Here is an 18,623-nt window from a genome sequence, read left to right as displayed (position 1 = left end):
TTTACCATGGAATCCATGGCATTTGCTACTTTTTGTGCATTTAATCAAATTAGCGTGATTTTACCAATATGTCACGAGACCAAGGTGCAGCCTGTGTGCTATGGGATGTTAGTAGGTGTTGCATCAGAAAAGCTCAAGCTCTACTAGCCATATATTTGCTCTAAAAATATTGAAAATATCTACTTAAGAAAAACACCAGACACATTCATATACGTGCCATTGATATAATTTTGACATTCTGCTTTTTAAAAATGATATGCCATCTTGAAAAATGGTAGGAAGCATTACCTAACTACACACATGTGACATCTAATATAGCCTCTATCGATGGGATTGAACAATTGACTCTGGTGTGATTCTTCAATGATCATGATCAGCCTCATTGCATGTTCTGACATATAAGACCCAATATATTGGTGACATGATTCAACATTTTTTTGTATCCTAAACATAGCTACTCCCCCATATCATCTTCATGGATCCAGAAGGAAGTTTCAAAGAAAAAGCAGAATCATGTGCTCCCACGCTGGATTTGAATCATAGAACCACACAATTAAGCAGCCTCCTTATGAAGAGAATTTCTAAAAACATTGAGAGAAGAGCTGTTCATAATGAATAAATTAATTCCCAACCATCAGAATAACTACAGTAAAAACACAACACAAACAATACAAAGAAGGAAATTGATCTTTTCTCCTTTGCTACATTGTACTGGTGACAGAAACAGAATATGGAAATACACCTGATGTTGAACCTGATAAGGAAGATCCTAACCAGCCCGTTTGCTCCTATTATTAAGTGAAAAGGTGGTTTTTAAATAATTCAAAAAGAATTATTTTAATTAAAATAATTTTGAGGGGGTCATATTAATAAAAAATATAAAATATACATATTTAAAACCTTGATCTATTTAATTATTCATGAAATACATTGGCTTACTGTAGAGAATATGGCAATTCTAAACTAAAAACACAACATATAATAAGAAGTATTATATAATACTATATAATTTCTTGCTACAATTAATCTGGAAGACCATGTCCTTCCATCTGGTGTGATCCAAGCGCATGATTCTAATCACCTTGGTGGCCCTTCAATCCACTATACTTTAAAAAATGTAGCTCATCATCATGAGTTGGAGAAACATGGTCACAAGGGCCAGTAGATGTGTGTTAGAGGGGATCCCTGGGTGGCGCAGTGGTTTGGCGCCTGCCTTTGGCCCAGGGCGCGATCCTGGAGACCCGGGATCGAATCCCACGTCAGGCTCCCGGTGCATGGAGCCTGCTTCTCCCTCTGCCTGTGTCTCTGGCTCTGTCTCTGCCTGTGTCTCTGGCTCTGTCTTTCCTTCTATCTCTCAAGAATAAATAAATAAAAATCTTTAAAAAAAAAAAAAAAAAAAAAAAAAAAAAAAAAAAAGATGTGTGTTAGAGCCTTGGAGTTGGAGTGTCTGGTTTTGAACCTCCTTTTCTGCCATTTCCTACCTGTGAGCCTGGGCAAGTTTCTCAACCACTTTTAGTCTCATTTTCTGGCTTTGGTCCAAGAGCAGAGCTCCAGTTTCTTGGGGGATAAGACAGTCCTGCTAAATTAATGGTAGCTGTTAATATTTGCCAGATACATGCAGAGTCTGTGATGAGGAAGATTCCACAGAGGAGTGCTGACAGGGGCTGTGGGGCCAGCAGCCTCTTCAGGAAAGGCTCACTCATTGTTCCCACTCTGGGGTTTGCCTTCCGCCCCCTGAACGTGCCTGTCCTGCCCCCCACCCCTGCCAAACAGCCAGAGGGGCCCAGGACTTTGGTCCTATCTTGGTGAGCTGCAGGACAACCCCAACTGTTGTCTCCTTCCTACATTTGTCTTCACCAACGCATCTTGACACTGCCTGGCAACTGGCAGTTTCTCTGGGAGCAGCTGCCTTGCGCTGGTTCTAGATTTTTGCCCTTGATGAGTTCCAGAAACCCTGTCTCTCATACCCTGTTCAGGATCAAAGGACATACAACTACCACCCGCCCCTCCGCAGCTGTTGGGACTTCAGCTGCAGGCAGTCCTGAGCCCTACTACGTAGAAATAGTCTCAGCTGAGGACAGTCCAATCACCCCATGTCCCCCCTTCTGGGGTGAGCCCACATCCAGTGAGTAATTGATATGGGGGGCAAACACTGCCCACTCACGCTTTTTTCCTTCCCTCCCACGGGAAGGCTGCCCTAGAATCACCCTTCTGGGTCCCTGCTCCCCCAGGCCATCCCATCCCCCAGCCAGGATCGCCCTGCTCTGAGCCCCTTCCCCCAGGCTGCTCTGCCAGCATCAGCTTTGGAAAGGTTCTCGGGCCAAAATCTCCCTTCCTGGACTTCTTGTGTCAAAGCTCCTGCTTTGTTTTGTTTCTCATGGGGAAGGAAAGAGAGGGAGACTCCCAGAGGAGAGTAGGGAAAAGTAGGGGTGAGAATAATAAGCCTGCGCATCTGTAAAGCCTGAGCTAGTTGGCAAAGGGATTTTTTTTATCCACACTATTTTAGAGAGGAGGAAAAAGTCACGCCTATCTTCAGGCAGTGAAACTACAGGTGATCTTTGTGGGTTTTTGTTTGTTTGGTTTTTTTGTTTTTTGTTTTTTGTTTTTTTTTGCTTTTCTGTATTTTCAGGATTTTGGTGCGGGTTGTTTTTGTTTTTTGTTTTGTTTTGTTTTGTTTTGCGATGAGCAGATAATCAAAAGAAAAAAAACCCCTCCACAATTAAGCTATTTTGAAGAAGGAGGAGGAGGCAAGGTCGGGAGGCTGGAGGGCTAGATCCCTCTCGCTCTCGCGTCCCTCATTCCCCCCACCCCCGCCCCCTAAGGAGAAAGCAGCGCGGTCCGAGGGCGGCCGTGGGCAGAGGAAGTGAGGCTGCGCGAAGCTCAGAGGCAGCTCAAAGCCGGGATTTCTGGCTGAGCAGATTCCCCCATTCTTTGCTTCCAGCCCCAAATCCCACGCTTACTCACTTCACAGCACCTACTTTTAACCTGCCAAATGCCACTAAATCTGCAAATTAAACCTCTGATTACAGAATTCCTTTTGATGTAAAAAAAAATGTGGGGATTTTTAAAATGTAATTATTCATACACTAAGATTTTAATGGTGCTGCTTTTCTCCCTCTCTCGCCTTTTTTTTTTTTTCCAGGGCCGGGTGATTCCCCGGTGCGGGCCTGCCCAGGCAGCACCGCGGGCGGCGCGCAGGAAGGAGCCTGCAGGAGCTGTCTGCTGCCGCGCGGCCGCTCCGCCCTGGGCAGGCTGCAAGGGGTCTGGGCAGCAGCTGCCCCCGGCCTCCACCCCGCGGCCTCCCCAGCTGGGCGACAGATGACAGCCACCTGCGAGGCTGGAGGCTGCCGTGTGAGTCCCAAACCGGGGAGCCTGGACCGAGAGCTGAAGTCCTGGCTTCCGCTGCAGGCTCAAGGTCCCCGACACTGGGGCATGGGAAGTGCTTGGATGGGAATGCTGGGGGCAGCCTCTGCTCCCCAGGCACGGAGCACTGGGGAGACGCCCGGCCGGCCCACATTTTTCCAGGCTGTGCCTCACTCCCCGCCTGAGCTGCAACCAGACTGATCTTTCTTTCTTTAAATTTTACTTATTTATTCATGAGACACACACACACACACACACACAGAGAGAGAGAGAGAGAGAGAGAGAGAGAGAGAGAGAGAGAGGCAGAGACACAGGCAGAGGGAGAAGCAGGCTCCATGCAGGGAGCCCGACGTGGGGCTCGATCCAGGGTCTTCACGGGTGTCGATCCCTGGGCCGAAGGCAGCGCTAAACCGCTGAGCCATCTGGGCTGCCCCTGATGGATCTTTCTTTTCTTTCTTCCTCTTTCTTTTCTTTCTTTCTTTCTTTCTTTCTTTCTTTCTTTCTTTCTTTCTTTCTTTCTTTCTTTCCTTCTTTCTTTCTTTCTTTCTTTCTTCTTTCTTTCTTTCTTTTCTTTTTTCTTTTTTCTTTTTTTCTTCTTTCTCTTTTCTTTTCTTTCTTTTCCTTTCTTTTCTTTATTTTTCTTTCTTTCTTTCTTTCTTCCTCCTTTCCTTCCTCCCTTCCTTCCTCCCTCCCTCCCTTCCTTAATTTTAAGATTTTATTTCTTTATTTATGAGAGACACAGAGGCAGAGACATAGGCAGAGGGAGAAGCAGGCCTCATACAGGAAGCCCGATGCGGACTGGATCCCAGGATCCAAAGGCAGATGCTCAACCACTGAGTCACCCAGGTGCCCCTGATCTTTCTTTCTTTTTCTTTTTTTTTTTTTTAATTGTGGTAAAATACACCTAAAAATCTACTATTTTAACCATTTTTAAGTATCCAGGCATTAAGGACATTCCTAATAGTGAATGACTGTGACCACCATCCATCTCCAGATGATTTTCATCCTCCCAAACTAAAACTCTGCACCCCTGTAGCACTAACCACCCATTCCCTTCTCTCCTGACCTACCCCCCTACAACCACCACTCTCTTTTCTATCAGTTTGCCTCCTCTAGGTACTTCATGGAGTGGAGTCACATGATGGTTGTCGTTTTAGGTCTGGCTCTTTCACTTATTATAATGTCTTCAGGTTCAACCATGTTGTAGTACAGGTCAGAATTTCTTTTCAAGACTGGATAATATGCCAATGTATGGGTATATTGCATTTTATTTATCCATCCTTCTGCTGGCCGATGCTTGGGTTGCTCCTGCCTTTTGGCTCCTGTGAATAGTGCAGCTTGAATGTGGGTATACAAGTATCTGTTCAATTCTCTGCTTTCAATTCTTTTTTTTTTTTTTTTAAGATTTTATTTATTTATTTATTTGATAGAGAGCACAAGCAGGGGAAGCAGGGAGAGGGAGGCCAAGGGAGAGGGAGAAGCATGCTTCCCACTGAGCAGGGAGCCCGATGTGTGGATAGATCCCAGGGATGTGGGGCGCCATCGCAGGATACCAGGACCATGACCTGAGCCAAAGGCAGATGCTTAACCAACTAAGCCACCCAGGTGCCCCTCTGCTTTTAATTCTTTAAAGTATATACCTGGAAGTAGAATTACTGGATCACGTGGCACAGAATGATCTTTTAAATATGGAAGTTAAACTATTTTGTCCCAACCTTCTCTTGGAGTTCACAATGGTCTGCCTGTTGGGAGTCCCTGCCAGGGCTCAGGGAGCTCATGTCATCCCACCATATTCTTGCACAACTGACAGAGCCAGGGGGTTTTCAAATGCCCCAGCACACCCTACCTCCAAGCCCCTGCTCCAGCTTGTGACACCCCCCTAGAATGTTCTTGAGCTGGCTATCTAGTCCTCATGCCCGGGGTAGCAGCCCCTCAGGGACCCTCCCCTGACCATTCCACCTAAAGCTGGCCCTGTCCCTCCCCTGTCTCCACCACATCTTCACCTTCTGCTTGCTTCCCTTCACAGCCACATCACAGTCTGGACTTACCTTGCTTTTGTATTTATTTCTCTGTTGCCTGCTCCTTGCCTTCCCCAGTATGAAAGGCACTGGAGGAGGAGGCACTTCATAACCCTGCACCTAAAGCCATGCCTGGCTCATAGGGTCTGTCTCCTTTGGCTTGGAGATGGCCATCTTCTCCCTGTGTCTTCACATCATCTTCCTTCTGTATATGTCTGTGTCTTAATCTTTTTTTAGAAAGACACCGGTCATATTGGATTAGGGCCCCCACACAATGACCCCATTTTAACTTAATTACCTCTTTAAAGACCCTATTTCCAAATACAGTTACATTCTCTGGTACTGGGGTTTAGGACTTCAACCATACAAATATTTGGAGGAGTATAATCAGTCCACAATGGCTAATAGACCATTAGCTAGACCCTACCATCCTTTGGCAAGATACTTGACTCAATACCTCTAGGAAGCTTTCATGGACTGTCCAACACTGAAGCAGTGACTTCTCCCTTCCCAGAACTACCACAAGAAATTAACCACTGCTCCCACCACTTCATGTCTGTGTGGGCATATGGTACATGTATGTTTGTGCAGATGCGTGTTTGTGTGTGGAGGAGGGCGCACATAGGTCTCTGGCAACTACTGGAGAGTGGAACCTACCTTTTTTTTGAGGATGCCTCCTCATGCATGGTACCAAGCACATAGTAGGGGCTTTAAAAATACTTAATATTCAGCTGACCACTGGCCCCAAACCTAACTGAGAACAATATATTTTATTCTGAGGAATCCCATCCCCTCCTTCTGAAGAACCATTGCACATAAAAGATGCAGCCCAATGGGGGTGGGGGGCAGTTTCAGAACCCAGGGGTGTGGGAACCAGGAAGGAACACAGAGAACGTGGGGCCAATACCACTATTCATAGGCAAGGACACTGCAGCATGGAGAGGGGGTAAGGTATGTCTGACAGTGCCCGGCCAGATAGGGGCAGAAGCAGGAGCCAGAATGGGGCCTTCTGATTCCCAGGCCACTCCTCTGTCCACCACAAGCAGCACCTCTGTCTCCAGGACAGGCCTAGAACCAGACCCACACACTCAAACATAGCAAGCTATCTTTTATTCAGAAAAAAGTGGGGAGAGGGGGCATTCTGGTTCATTGAGAGTAACCACTTAAATCAGAAAGATGATTTTCAAAGAATAGTGTACACCAGAAGGGAAGATTCCAGAAACTAAAATGGCCTGGTTCAGATGAATCCCTTGGTTTAATGATGCTGCTGGCCTCACTGGTGTTGGTGAGGTCTCAGTGTCACTATCCTGGGCACCATCCCCAGCAGCCTGTCCACTGTGAGGTATGTGAGTTTGAAGGTCCCCTGCAAGTTGAGATCTACAACAAATTTCTAATCTGAACATGCTTACTGACTCCATTTCTCTTTCCTCAAACTGAGAGCAGAAAAAGGCCCACCCGGTTTCCTTATTCACCATATTTGCACCATTACCATTTTATTTATTAACCAAATTTTCACTATCCCATCCTCTACATTGCCTCCAAAGTATTCTTTCTAGAATATAAATCACACCATCTCAGTCCCTTCTTCCAATTATTTTGTCCTTCACCCTGCTCACCCACATCATCACCTCTAGGGGTGAGCCATAGGCTCTTTAGAATCACCTGGTAGCTGTTCCTGATACAGCCCCTGCCTCCTTGTGTGTACACACTCTATCACTAGGATGCATTTAACTATAAGGCATAGAAAACAACTCAAACAGATTTAAATATAACCTTCCTTGTGATTGCCCCTCATTAGAGGCCCAGAGGAAGGAAGCTGAGGGACATTCAGTTCAGAGGTTTATAGCATCGCTGAGAGCCAAGGGCCTTGCCCCATCTCTGCCATTCTCATGGGGACAAGGTGGCTGCAGTGGCTCCAAGTATCTCTGCCTCCCATTCCAATGTCAAGAGGCAGAACCGATCCTGGATGAACTTTCCCTTGCATCTCATGGGCCAACGCTAAGTAACATGCCCTGTTTGAAATTGGCCTGGGCAACAAAGTACCATGATTGGCTTACACCAGCCTGCATTTCCCCAAGACCCAGGGCTCATCTCAACTTTTTCCTCTGAAGCCTTTTCTATCTCACCCCTGGCGGGCTACTGAATGTCTCCTCATCCAGTTATTCAACATCAACTGAGCATCTGAGAGGTGCCAGGCATGGGGGATATGGTAGTAAGCAAAATCAGACATGGTGTTGCCCTCATTTTGTCCCTATTTCTATTAAAGGACTCAACATATTTATTGTTTTGTGGAGCGTGTGATATTAGGCAGCTTCCTCGTGTATAAAGGAGGATAACACTGTCCACTTTATTGTTGCCAGAGTTAAAGATAATGCACACACCGAATCCCAGGATGTGCCCAGTTTGTAGTTGATATAACTCTCTACAGATTTGTTTCCCCCAGATGAAGCGTACTTTTCTGGTGTGCGATCTCCTTTGACAGGCTAGAATAATATTTTCAAATGCATAAAATAAAGTGCATGAGATAAGAAAGGAAACCAATTATACTGAGAGGCCGTTATTAAAATATTTAAAAATACTTATAATATAGAAACACAGTATCTTCTCTTTATTGGTAGTTAAATAACATAATATAATGTCCAATCTAATATTATTTCAAAGTGGTGGTGAGTGTTAATAGTATTTCATAGTACCTACCATTCCTATAAGGTCCTGTGAGAATGTATGACTTCTGATTCTGGCAAAGTCCCTGGTGCTGCTATTGTTAATCTTTGGTTGCCAATATTTACATTTTAAGGAAGTACTAACTTCTAGTCATAGGTGAGGGAAAATAAAGCTGTAGTTTTCTCCCATTCAGGTTCTCAAACCTCTAGAATTCTATCCATGGACCCTTTGGGAATTATTAGACCTCAAATTCAAAACCTGCCCCTGGAGCTGGGGGTGAGATGGCCTATTTTCCCCAGGGCCTGAAAAGACTATCCAATAAGAACTCAATATCCATAAGACTTAGTAAATACACACACACACACACACACATAGAAAATGAGAACATACAGAAAGGTGCAGACTGGGCCTTCTTTTCAGACCCTAGAGTCTGGAAGTGCTTTAAACAAATTCTTTTCACTTGGGGCAGTGCTGTGTATTCAATTTCTTTCATATTCCAAATTTTGTAAAATGGCTACTTAAAACCTGCAGGGAAGTACCCAAAAGCCAATGACTAATCCCAAGGAGAACACCCAGCCTAGAAGGGGCAGCCTGAGTGTGCTCCTAGGAGCTAGTAGTGTGCAAAGTGAGAGAGTCTCGGAGCTCTCAAGCTGACCTGACTGACTAGCCCTAGACCTTGGCTAAGCCAACTCTCTCCTCTCTGAGGTTTCGTGCTCACCTGTGAAAAGCACAGGTTGAGTTTCCAAGATCTATAAAGAACTTATTAAACTCAACAGCAAAGAAACAAACAATCTAATCATGAAATGGGCAAAAGACATGAAGAGAAATCTCACAGAGGAAGACATAGACATGGCCAACATGCACATGAGAAAATGCTCTGCATCACTTGCCATCAGGGAAATACAAATCAAAACCACAATGAGATACCACCTCACACCAGTGAGAATGGGGAAAATTAACAAGGCAGGAAACCACAAATGTTGGAGAGGATGCGGAGAAAGGGAACCCTCTTACACTGCTGGTGGGAATGTGAACTGGTGCAGCCACTCTGGAAAACTGTGTGGAGGTTCCTCAAAGAGTTAAAAATAGACCTGCCCTACGACCCAGCAATTGCACTGCTGGGGATTTACCCCAAAGATACAGATGCAGTGAAACGCCGGGACACCTGCACCCCAATGTTTATAGCAGCAATGTCCACAATAGCCAAACTGTGGAAGGAGCCTCGGTGTCCATCGAAAGATGAATGGATAAAGAAGATGTGGTCTATGTATACAATGGAATATTACTCAGCCATTAGAAACGACAAATACCCACCATTTGCTTCAACATGGATGGAACTGGAGGGTATTATGCTGAGTGAAATGAGTCAATCGGAGAAGGACAAACATTATATGTTCTCATTCATTTGGGGAATATAAATAATAGTGAAAGGGAATAGAAGGGAAGGGAGAAGAAATGGGTAGGAAATATCAGAAAGGGAGACAGAACATAAAGACTCCTAACTCTGGGAAACGAACTAGGGGTGGTGGAAGGGGAGGAGGGCAGGGGGTGGGGGTGAATGGGTGAAGGGCACTGAGGGGGGCACTTGATGGGATGAGCACTGGGTGTTATTCTGTATGTTGGCAAATTGAACACCAATAAAAAATAAATTTATTATTAAAAAAAAAAAAAGCACAGGTTGTTGGGACGCCTGGGTGGCTCAGTGGTTGAGCGTCTGCCTTCGGCTCGGGCTCCCTGCATGGAGCCTGCTTCTGTCTCTGCCTCTCTTTCTCTGTGTCTCTCAGAATAAATAAATAAAATCTTTAAAATAAATAAATAAAAAGCACGGGTTGAGGGAAATGACATTTGTCATATGGGGCTCTGGACATCCAGAGCCTTTTTTTTAAATAAGGATTTTATTTATAGGGATTTTACTTATTTATTCTGAGAGAGAGACAGTGAGTGTGCAGGAACAGGACAGAGGGAGAGGGAGAAGCAGACTCCCCATAGAGCAAGGAGCCCACCCGAATCAGGATTCATCCCAGGACCGTGGAATCATGACCTGAGCTGAAGCCAGAGGCTTAACTGACTGAGCCACCCAGGTACTCCCCATCCTTGCTATTTAAGAATTCTCAATCAGTGGTGTGGCTTGTTTGTTTTTTTAAAGATTTATTTATTTATTCATGAGGGACACGGGAGAGAGAGGCAGAGACACAGGCAGAGGGAGAAGCAGGGTCCCCATGGGGAGCCCAATGTGGGACTCGATTCCAGATCCCGGGATCATGACCTGAGCCGAAGGCAGACTCCCAACCACTGAGCCACCCAGGTGTCCCAATGGTGTGGGTTTTTTGTTTGTATGTGATTTTTGTGCGTGTCCAGCCACCTTAAAATGAAATGCATAATTCCAGAGTCTGCATTTGTATTTGTATTTACAATCACAAGCAACAATACTGTCTCAATTGTCACAAGCCAGTAAGGAAGGGTAGACCCCGTGACAAATACCTGGTGAGTTGGTGCCAAGCAAAGGTCCTATGGCATCACAATGTGCTGTGCTTGGGATGTTTCCCTGTGATTTGAAAGGAAGAGGGAAGGGAGAATGAAATTACTCCATCACAAACAGGGGACAAATCAGCTAAACCCACGAGGACAACACCGAAAACCCTGCCTGCAGACTTCAGTGCCCTAGTTCTGGGGCTCTGGAGGTTTGAGTGTAGCATGTGATTTATCATTCATGAGATGACTTTGAACTTTGATTGCATTTGTAGATTTGTTCTCGTTTAATTTGAATTTTTATTTCTGTTTATCTTTGTATGAGAGTTATCAGTATAAGGAGTTCACAAGTAGTTTTATGTTTGTACATGTTTGAGTAGCGTTATTACAAAACAAAAACTACTTAAGACAACATTGGAAGCATCTGTGATATATATTTTTATTATTTTTAAAGGAAGGAGGTCCCAGTATTAAATCTGAGAATGGACTAAAGAAACTCTGCCGCCACCCCCTCTCAGACCTTCAGGGTTTTAATTCCTAGAGAACAGAGTCAGACCTACCTGCCTGTAGGGGGTGGGGATGGGGCTGGAGTCGTCACCTTGGAGGGAGAGGGCCTTGGGGTGTGTTCTGCTGCCCTCTGCCGGCCATGTGAATCACTGGCTGGCTCCTCCTGGGCTTGGAGAATTGGGAGGGATTTTTTTTTTTTTTGTCCAGAGATTGGGGGAAAGGAGGGCAAAAGTGACCTTTATTTGCAGGAGCATTGTACAGAGCTGAGCCCTCACCCTTCTGATCCCTCAAGACCTAAACTGAATCCATTCTATAAGCAAGCACTGTCTCTGCTTGGGGATTTGGCTTGGATAAGGAAGGTAAAGGAAGACTGTGATCCAGGTGGCCGAGGAGATGAATAGGAAGTGGGAGAGGTGACACTCTGTGGATCCTCTTAGAAGCCACACCAGAGGAAGGCTCTAGTGGTTTCACCCTGCGTGGAAGGACCCAGAGCTTTGCTTGGGTTCTTAGTTTTGTACTTGTTATAGTTGGCCTTGGTTACTTAGCTCTTGATCATTCATTCAGAAGAAAAAGGTCCCTCTGCCTTCTTAGATCTATGTGATGACCAAACTATTGAGGAGGAGAAGGAAACAGTTCTGAATCTAGGAGGACCACCTCGGCCCCTAAGAGACCCCTGGACACTCAACCCAGCCTTCTTCTCTCCAACCACTCCCTCTCCCTGCCATCATCTTTCCTTTTCTGGGTCTGCAGCCCTCCTGCCAGTTCTGTTCTAGTCAGCCACTCACTGAGGCCATACTCAGGAAGGCTAAGTTTGGGGGCTAGGTCTTGTTTGATGGGGTATTGGACAGCAGTCTTGCAGAAATGTCTAAGTATTCGGGGAGCAGGCCCCTAAACCAATCACTGCAACACTGTGGGTCAGTGCTGGAGCTGGATGTGGAAGAGGGGGCCACAGTAGGGCTGCCGGGCTCCTGCATTCAAGAGCTGGTCACTCACAGCCTTGGGGCCTGGGTGTTGTCACAAGCTTTTATCCTTCTACATAAGTTAACCCCAGCCCTATCTTTTCCTACCCTTTCTCTCTCCCTGGGAACCCAACACAGGGCCCAGCACCTGGTAGGCTGAAGGGTGGATCTGGGGAGAAGCTTTCTTGAGCAGGACAGAGAAATCATCCCTCTCCCCCTTTAGGAGGTTAATGGCCCGGCCCTCCTCATGTTGCTCACCCTTTGTTTATTTGGGGACACAGAAAACTCAGCAAAGTCTCCCCAACTCCACCCATCTGGGTCTTCCCAGTGGGCCCACCTGTCAGGGCCTCCCTGTCAGCCACTGAAAAGCCTCTCAGATCTTCTGTCACGCCACTTGCCTCCCAAGGCAACACCCACCCCACTCAGCAGACTCTTGCTCCCAGCCTTCCCCAGTGAGGACCCCAGCTCCAAGTGGGAACCCGAGCCAGGGGCAAGCCCCCAGCAAAAGTTCTGGCTCCCTGCTCCTCCCCAGAGCACCTGGCTTTCTCAGACTCAGTCATCTCCCCATTTAACCTTCAGATGACCACAGATCCTGATTTCAAGAGAACCCAGAGGCCATCTGGCCCAAAGTGCCTCTTCTAGGCTAGCACAACGTCCAAGCTCACAGACCCTACACTCAGCCTCGCATCTCTCCTCCACCCCTCACTGGCTGGGGTGGCCTTCAGCAAATGGCTTAACCTCTCTGAGTTTCATTTCCTCATCTCTAAAATGGAGATCAATAGTCCCTTCTCAGATAGTCCTCATGACTGTTAGAGGAGTCCATGTCTGGGAAGTGCTTCACCAAGGGCTCAGCCAGTCACTAAAGCTCAGTAAAGGGCATCATTCCATCCCCATCGTCGTTGCAAATCAGCAAGGCTTGTTAACAAGCTAGCAGAGCCACCACTGGCCAATCCATCCCGTTGAACCCCCAAACGAGCCCCGCAGAGCCTGTTGCCAGGCACATTGGCTGGGTGAGGCACCTCCAACCCTGTGCCCAGAGCTGTGCCAGCACTGTGGGGCCACAGACCAACTGGGTCCTTGAGGAAGAGGCAGTCTTGTAGGCAAGATAAGACTAATTCACAAAGCAATTAGTAAAAAATACAAGATAGCTTAAAAGTACTAAATTGTTCAGTGCAGACTATAATTGTGTTAATAAGAAGAACTATTTGTGCAGCATTTTCGCATTTACCTAGCACTTGGGAATACATTATCTCATGTAATCCTCAAAACAAACCAGCCAGGTGAGGACTGGAATTAGCCAACAGGAGCCTGAGGCTCACGAAGGTGATGTGGCTTGTGATCACATGGCCAGTACATGGTGCTCTCAGGAAGGACAGCCCATTCTAACTCTATCTGGGGCCAGTGAGATATATGTGTGTGTAGATGTATGTGTGCGTGCAGGCATGTATGGGTATGTAGATGTGTGTGCGCACACTGGTGTGTAGATGTATGTGTGTGCAGATGTGTATGGGTATGTAGATGTATGTGTGTGTGGTGTGTATGGCTGTGTAGATATGTGTGGGTGTGTGTATGCGTATGTAGATGTGTCAGTATATGGGTGTGTAGATGTGTGTGGGTGTGTGTAGATGTATGCGCAGGTGTGTATGGGTGTGTAGATGTTAATGAGTGCATGCAGGTCTGTATGTATGTGTGTAGATGTGTGTGTGTGTGTGTGTGTGTGTGTGTCCGTGTGAGGATAGCTAGGCTGCTTGTATGTTCATGGTGCAGGTGCTTCTTTGATTTTCTCTCATGCCTGCCCTGCTCTTCTACTTGCCTCCAAGATTCCCCATGGCCAGATGCAGTTCATGTTTCCCATCTATTTGCACTGTGTCTAGTGGCTCATTCTGGGTCCCTTCCTCCAGGTATGGTGACCACTTAGGTCTCTGAACCATCCAAAGGGCGGGGATTTTTGTGACCCCTATGATCTCAACACTCCCCTGAGGCCCTCAGAAATATGGTAGCAAAAGATAAGGAGCTTGCAGCTCAGGGCAGCCCGCAGTGGGCCCTGGGGGCCAGTGCCAGTGCCAATTGGGAGACCCACAAACCTGGGCCACAGCAGCCCCTGGCAGGCCTCTCAGAGACACAAAACCATGTTCCCACATCCATCCATGGAGGAGAGGGCAGAGAAGAATCCAGAAGCAGGGCCACAGCCCGGGGAAGGATGGGAAGTGGTGGAATACAGAGCAGCTACAGAAGACAGTGTGAAGGAAACTATACATTGAACTTGAAAGCACAGTATCTGGGTTCAAGTCTTAGCCTCTCTGCCCCTTAGTGCCACCCCAGCCACCTAGGTACTCATCTCTGCCTCAGTTACTTTACCTGCAAAATGCAGATAATAGGAAGACTTAAATCACAGGTTTTCAGGATTCAATTAGTTACATGGCAAAGCATTCTCTGGTGTGTAGCACGTACTTTTAGGCCCACGTAATGACTTCTGTGGGCCCTGGGTGCTTTCACTTTCATGGGCCTCTTCCTCCATAAAAAATGTTTAAAATTCTATTGTATGACTATGTTGAATAGAAGCCATGCTGGATTGTATTCGTTGTTTCTTTTCTTTTTTTAAAAGATTTTACTTATTTATTCATGAGAGGCACACACAGAGAGAGAGAGAGGCAGAGACACAGACAGAGGGAGAAGCAGGCTCCATGCAGGGAGCCCGATGTGAGACTGGATCCCAGGACTCCAGGATCACGCCCTGGGCTGAAGGCAGACGCTCAACCACTGAGCCACCCAGACGTCCCTCATTATTTCTTTTGATTTTTAAAAGAAATGAAAACATTTTCATAGGTCTTTAAATGTATCGTGACTCCTAAGCATCAGACCTATAGTGCCTAGTGGATAAACAGACTCTGGGGCTCCATCATGTTTGCTAATGAAGATGTTACAGGGTCTCAACAACTGCGCAGTGCTTTGGCCTGGAAGGGTCATTGTCATTCTTTTAGGAATGCTCTATCATCCTCCTGTGGGTCCAGCATTCCTGCCCTTCCCTCTTTGTACTGAACTGTCATGCTTCAATGTCTAATTTTCCAGTAGGAGGGCATTCTCTCCCTGGGCATCACAGAGACGTGGGGCTGGCATGCTCTGCAGTGGGAATGGCAGGCAGAAATCAACCTGGGTGACCAGCTCCTTTAGACCTCAGGGCATGGGTATGGGGCTAAGGAGGCTGGATACACCACCCTCCCCCACCCCTACCCCGCAGCCCTCAGAATGGTAACAACAGCGCCCTCTAGTGTCCCCCCAAACTCCCTGCGTGCGTGCCTGCCTCACCTATGTTCCCAAGCACCACCCCCTCCATGTCCAGAGCATAGGGCTTGTGTGGACCTTCACATGTTTGTGTTGGTCTAAACCCCTCCCCCTCGATTCATGCAGTAATTTAACTAAACCCGCAACAATCTGCAGTGTGTTTATGTGGACCCGAAGCTAATGCTAAACTCTAGATCACTGCTGTCCACAGAAATGCAATATGAACCACAAAGGCAAGCCACATATAAAACTTTAAACATCCTAGTAAAAGGAAAAGAAACAGAATTAAAGTTGGTGATATATTTTATTTAACACAATACATCAAAAAATATCCTTTCAACTTGTGATCAATATAAAATTATTACTGAGATATTTCAGATTTTTTTCATTCGAAATCTTAGAAATCCAGCATGTATTTTACAATTATGGTGTATTTCAATTAGAACACTAAATTTTCACTGGGAATACGTATCTATATTTAAACTTCATAAAATTTATAGCAGAAAAAGCAGATTCACATACCTGCATCTTTCCAAAACTACTTAAAAGATTTTAATGACTGAATCAAGTATTAGTTTTGAAATTTAAATGTAAATTAATTTTTTTACATTTGTTTTTTAAAGATTTTATTTATTTATTCATAGAGACACACACAGAGAGAGAGAGAGAGAGAGGCAGAGACACAGGCAGAGGGAGAAGCAGGCTCCATGCAGGGAGCCCGATGTGGGACTCGATCCTGGATCTCTGGGATCATGCCCTGGGCTGAAGGCGGTGCAAAACCACTGAGCCACCCAGGCTGCCCGTAAATTAAAATTTTTAAGAATTAAAAATTCAGCTCTTCAGTTGCACTATTTGCATTTCAAGTGCTCAGAGTCACATGTGGCTAGGAGCTACTGAATTCCCCAGTGCAAGGCTAGATCATGAAAACTGTAGGAGCAATAAAGTATGCCCTTGTGGAAGTGAAGTACACCTCACAATTGATAAATTATTTATCCACTTAAATTCCCCAGCCAGGGTTTCCCAAATTAGAGTGCACAGAAGACTTAGGGAATCTGTAAGAATGGCAGATGTCCACCCCAGACCCAGAGATTCATCTATGAAGGTGGCCAGAAGTGTGCATTTTGAGGAGATCCCAGGGCCAGTATAGTTTATATATAATTTAGTAGTAGCTTACATATAATTTAGTATCCACATGTTGGGAGAACAAATTCTAAAAACATTTTGATCAGTAGGGGCAAATCCAAAAAGTTTCAGCCCATTGTGTAAAGCAGTGATTCTTGTCTTCAAGAAACTTTGAGATGAGGAGATGATATCTGATGTGGGGAACCACAAAACAGGGTAGAAGGAAAGCTACTGTTGAAGTTCTGCCAGAAATCAGGAACCATTGATCCCATCTGGCCTGATGAAGGACAACTCTGCAGTAAACAATCTGCAGGATTTATCAAAGAAGGACAGTCTCCCAGAGGCAAAGGCAGGGTGGAAAGAGGGGAGAAAGTGAGTCATGTTTTCAGAGGAAAAGACAGTGTGACCTCTCTGAGGCAGCATGATTATGGAGGTACCTAAGGAAATGAAGGCATCTGGACCTTATTTAGTGGTTAATGCTGCTATGACACATGCCCTGGATTAACACAACAGGGGAATCTGATAGAAGAGCAAGAGAGCAACTTGATTCTGTTTGCACTTTGGGGTGCATGCTTTCCCACATGGCCTTGATTTGGTGATACCAAATCTTGACTCTGTCCACCACCACCATGCATGCTGCCTGTTCCCCTGCCTGTTCTGTTGCCCCTCAGTGCCGGACAAGTCTGGAGCAGCAGGAAGATGCAGCATACCCTCTGGCACCCTGCCACCACCTGGTAGCCACTAGTCTCTGCTCACAAGCCACAGAGTGATCATCATAACACTGAACGTGCACTTTTACTCCAGGGAGTCCCACACTTCTAACAAGAGGGGAGCCTCTGACGAGGCAGGTGAATACCTCTGAATCTGGCTTGGAGACCAGATAAACCAAGGCTCAGAGACTGTGAACCTCAGACCTGTGTTAATGGATGGAGAAGTGCCCACCTGCAGAGATTCAGGATCAGGGGTCTCACCCCTGGAGCTGAAGCCCACCTTGAGCTCAAGCTCTTCATCGGCAGGTCTGAAACGATGACATGCTGCAGGGATGCTCCTGCACCATCTGGAACACCCCATCCACCCATACCCCCATACCCAGCAGCTCCAGTAACCAGGCACAGGACCACCACAGTGAGAACACAGCAGCCACAAAAGCAAAGCCAGCACCAGACCATGCTCAGCAGCCTCCTGAGATTCTCTTAATGACAACTCTTAATGAGGAGAAAGTGCACAAAGCAATTCAGAGGGTAAGCCTCCCTGGGGTCTGAAGCCTGAAGGAAGTCCATCCAACCCAGCCTGGCTATTTGGGAGCATTCAGAAAGTGACCCCTCTGCTGCCAGCCCAAACTCTCAATGGTGTCCCGAAGCATCAGTGTCCAGTCGTCACCCTTCCGCATTGGGGTGCAGCGCGTCTCCTTGAGCTCCAGAGCTAGGATCTCTGCAGGGGTCTCTGGGGTCAGCCCGGCTGCCAGGACAGCTTCTGGGAACTTGGCTGCAGAGGCGGGGGCCAGACAGCACCGGGGAAAGCTGTGGGGTGGTGCAGGTGGCAACAGGAGGGCAGGCGAGAGAACAGAGGGACAGATATGGAAAGGAGAAGGCAAGGAGGGAGGAGATGAAGGAACAGGGAGGTAGGGATAGGGTGGTGCACAGAGAGGAAAGGAAGGGAGAGAAAGAGGCAGATGTTGGGTACTTTCAACCTCTCTCTACGATGATACTGCTCCTCTTTGCTGGAGACCCAGTTCACCCACTACCTCACAGCGACCATCCCCAAACATTGATCACACACCCTCCTCCGGGACCACAGTTCTCAGGGCACAGTTCCACACAGCACCAGTCAAGCCCATGAAAGCCATTCATGCAGATTCCTGTCTCCCTTGTTTGGGGAAGAGGAGGGCCCTTGAAAGCCAGAGTACCCCAGTGACCCAGGCGCCTGTGGCCCATACCTGGGCTGCTGCCTATCCCTCTGCTGATAATGGTAACCCACAGCCACAGCTGAGTGAGGGCACAGCAAGTACTGGTTCTCTTCCCAACAGCGACTCATGGTCCAGGTGATGGCCTCATCTGACATGGACTCAGACGTCATTGCCCCTGAAAGCTGACAGGTCCCAGGATCAGAGGGATGGGAATCAGGGCCAGGGGAAACCCAGGGAAAGTGACTAAAAACTCACTATATAACATAGGCGGGCAACACCAGAGATTCAGATGCTATCTTCAGACAAAGAGCTCAGCTTTAGCTCAGAGAAAAA

The 18,623-nt window shown here is 46.7% G+C and overlaps 1 protein-coding gene across 7 annotated transcripts in view; it reads right to left on the bottom strand.

Moving 5' to 3' along the window:
- Positions 1 to 307: 307 nt before the first annotated feature.
- The window catches only part of THNSL2 (threonine synthase like 2), a 31,384-nt gene continuing 13,068 nt past the window's right edge, over positions 308 to 18,623 (bottom strand). For 3 of the 7 annotated variants that reach the window (XM_041756543.1, XM_041756541.1, XM_041756540.1), the window contains exons 8-9: positions 18,321 to 18,472; positions 15,971 to 17,904 (exon numbers count right to left, since the gene is read on the bottom strand). In XM_041756543.1, the coding sequence (XP_041612477.1) occupies positions 17,679 to 17,904; positions 18,321 to 18,472 (378 nt within the window). In that variant the 3' untranslated portion in view covers positions 15,971 to 17,678. Of the gene's footprint in view, positions 582 to 1,481; positions 1,580 to 4,482; positions 4,686 to 10,526; positions 10,591 to 15,970; positions 17,905 to 18,320; positions 18,473 to 18,623 lie in introns of those variants that run through there. The other 4 variants (XM_041756546.1, XM_041756547.1, XM_041756544.1 and 1 more) reach the window with 4 other exon arrangements.

This window comes from Vulpes lagopus, chromosome 5 (genome assembly GCF_018345385.1).
Source record: "Vulpes lagopus strain Blue_001 chromosome 5, ASM1834538v1, whole genome shotgun sequence".
Taxonomy (NCBI): domain Eukaryota; kingdom Metazoa; phylum Chordata; class Mammalia; order Carnivora; family Canidae; genus Vulpes; species Vulpes lagopus.
Note: the sequence above shows the minus strand (reverse complement) of the source record. Positions and strands in the feature narration are given on the sequence as shown.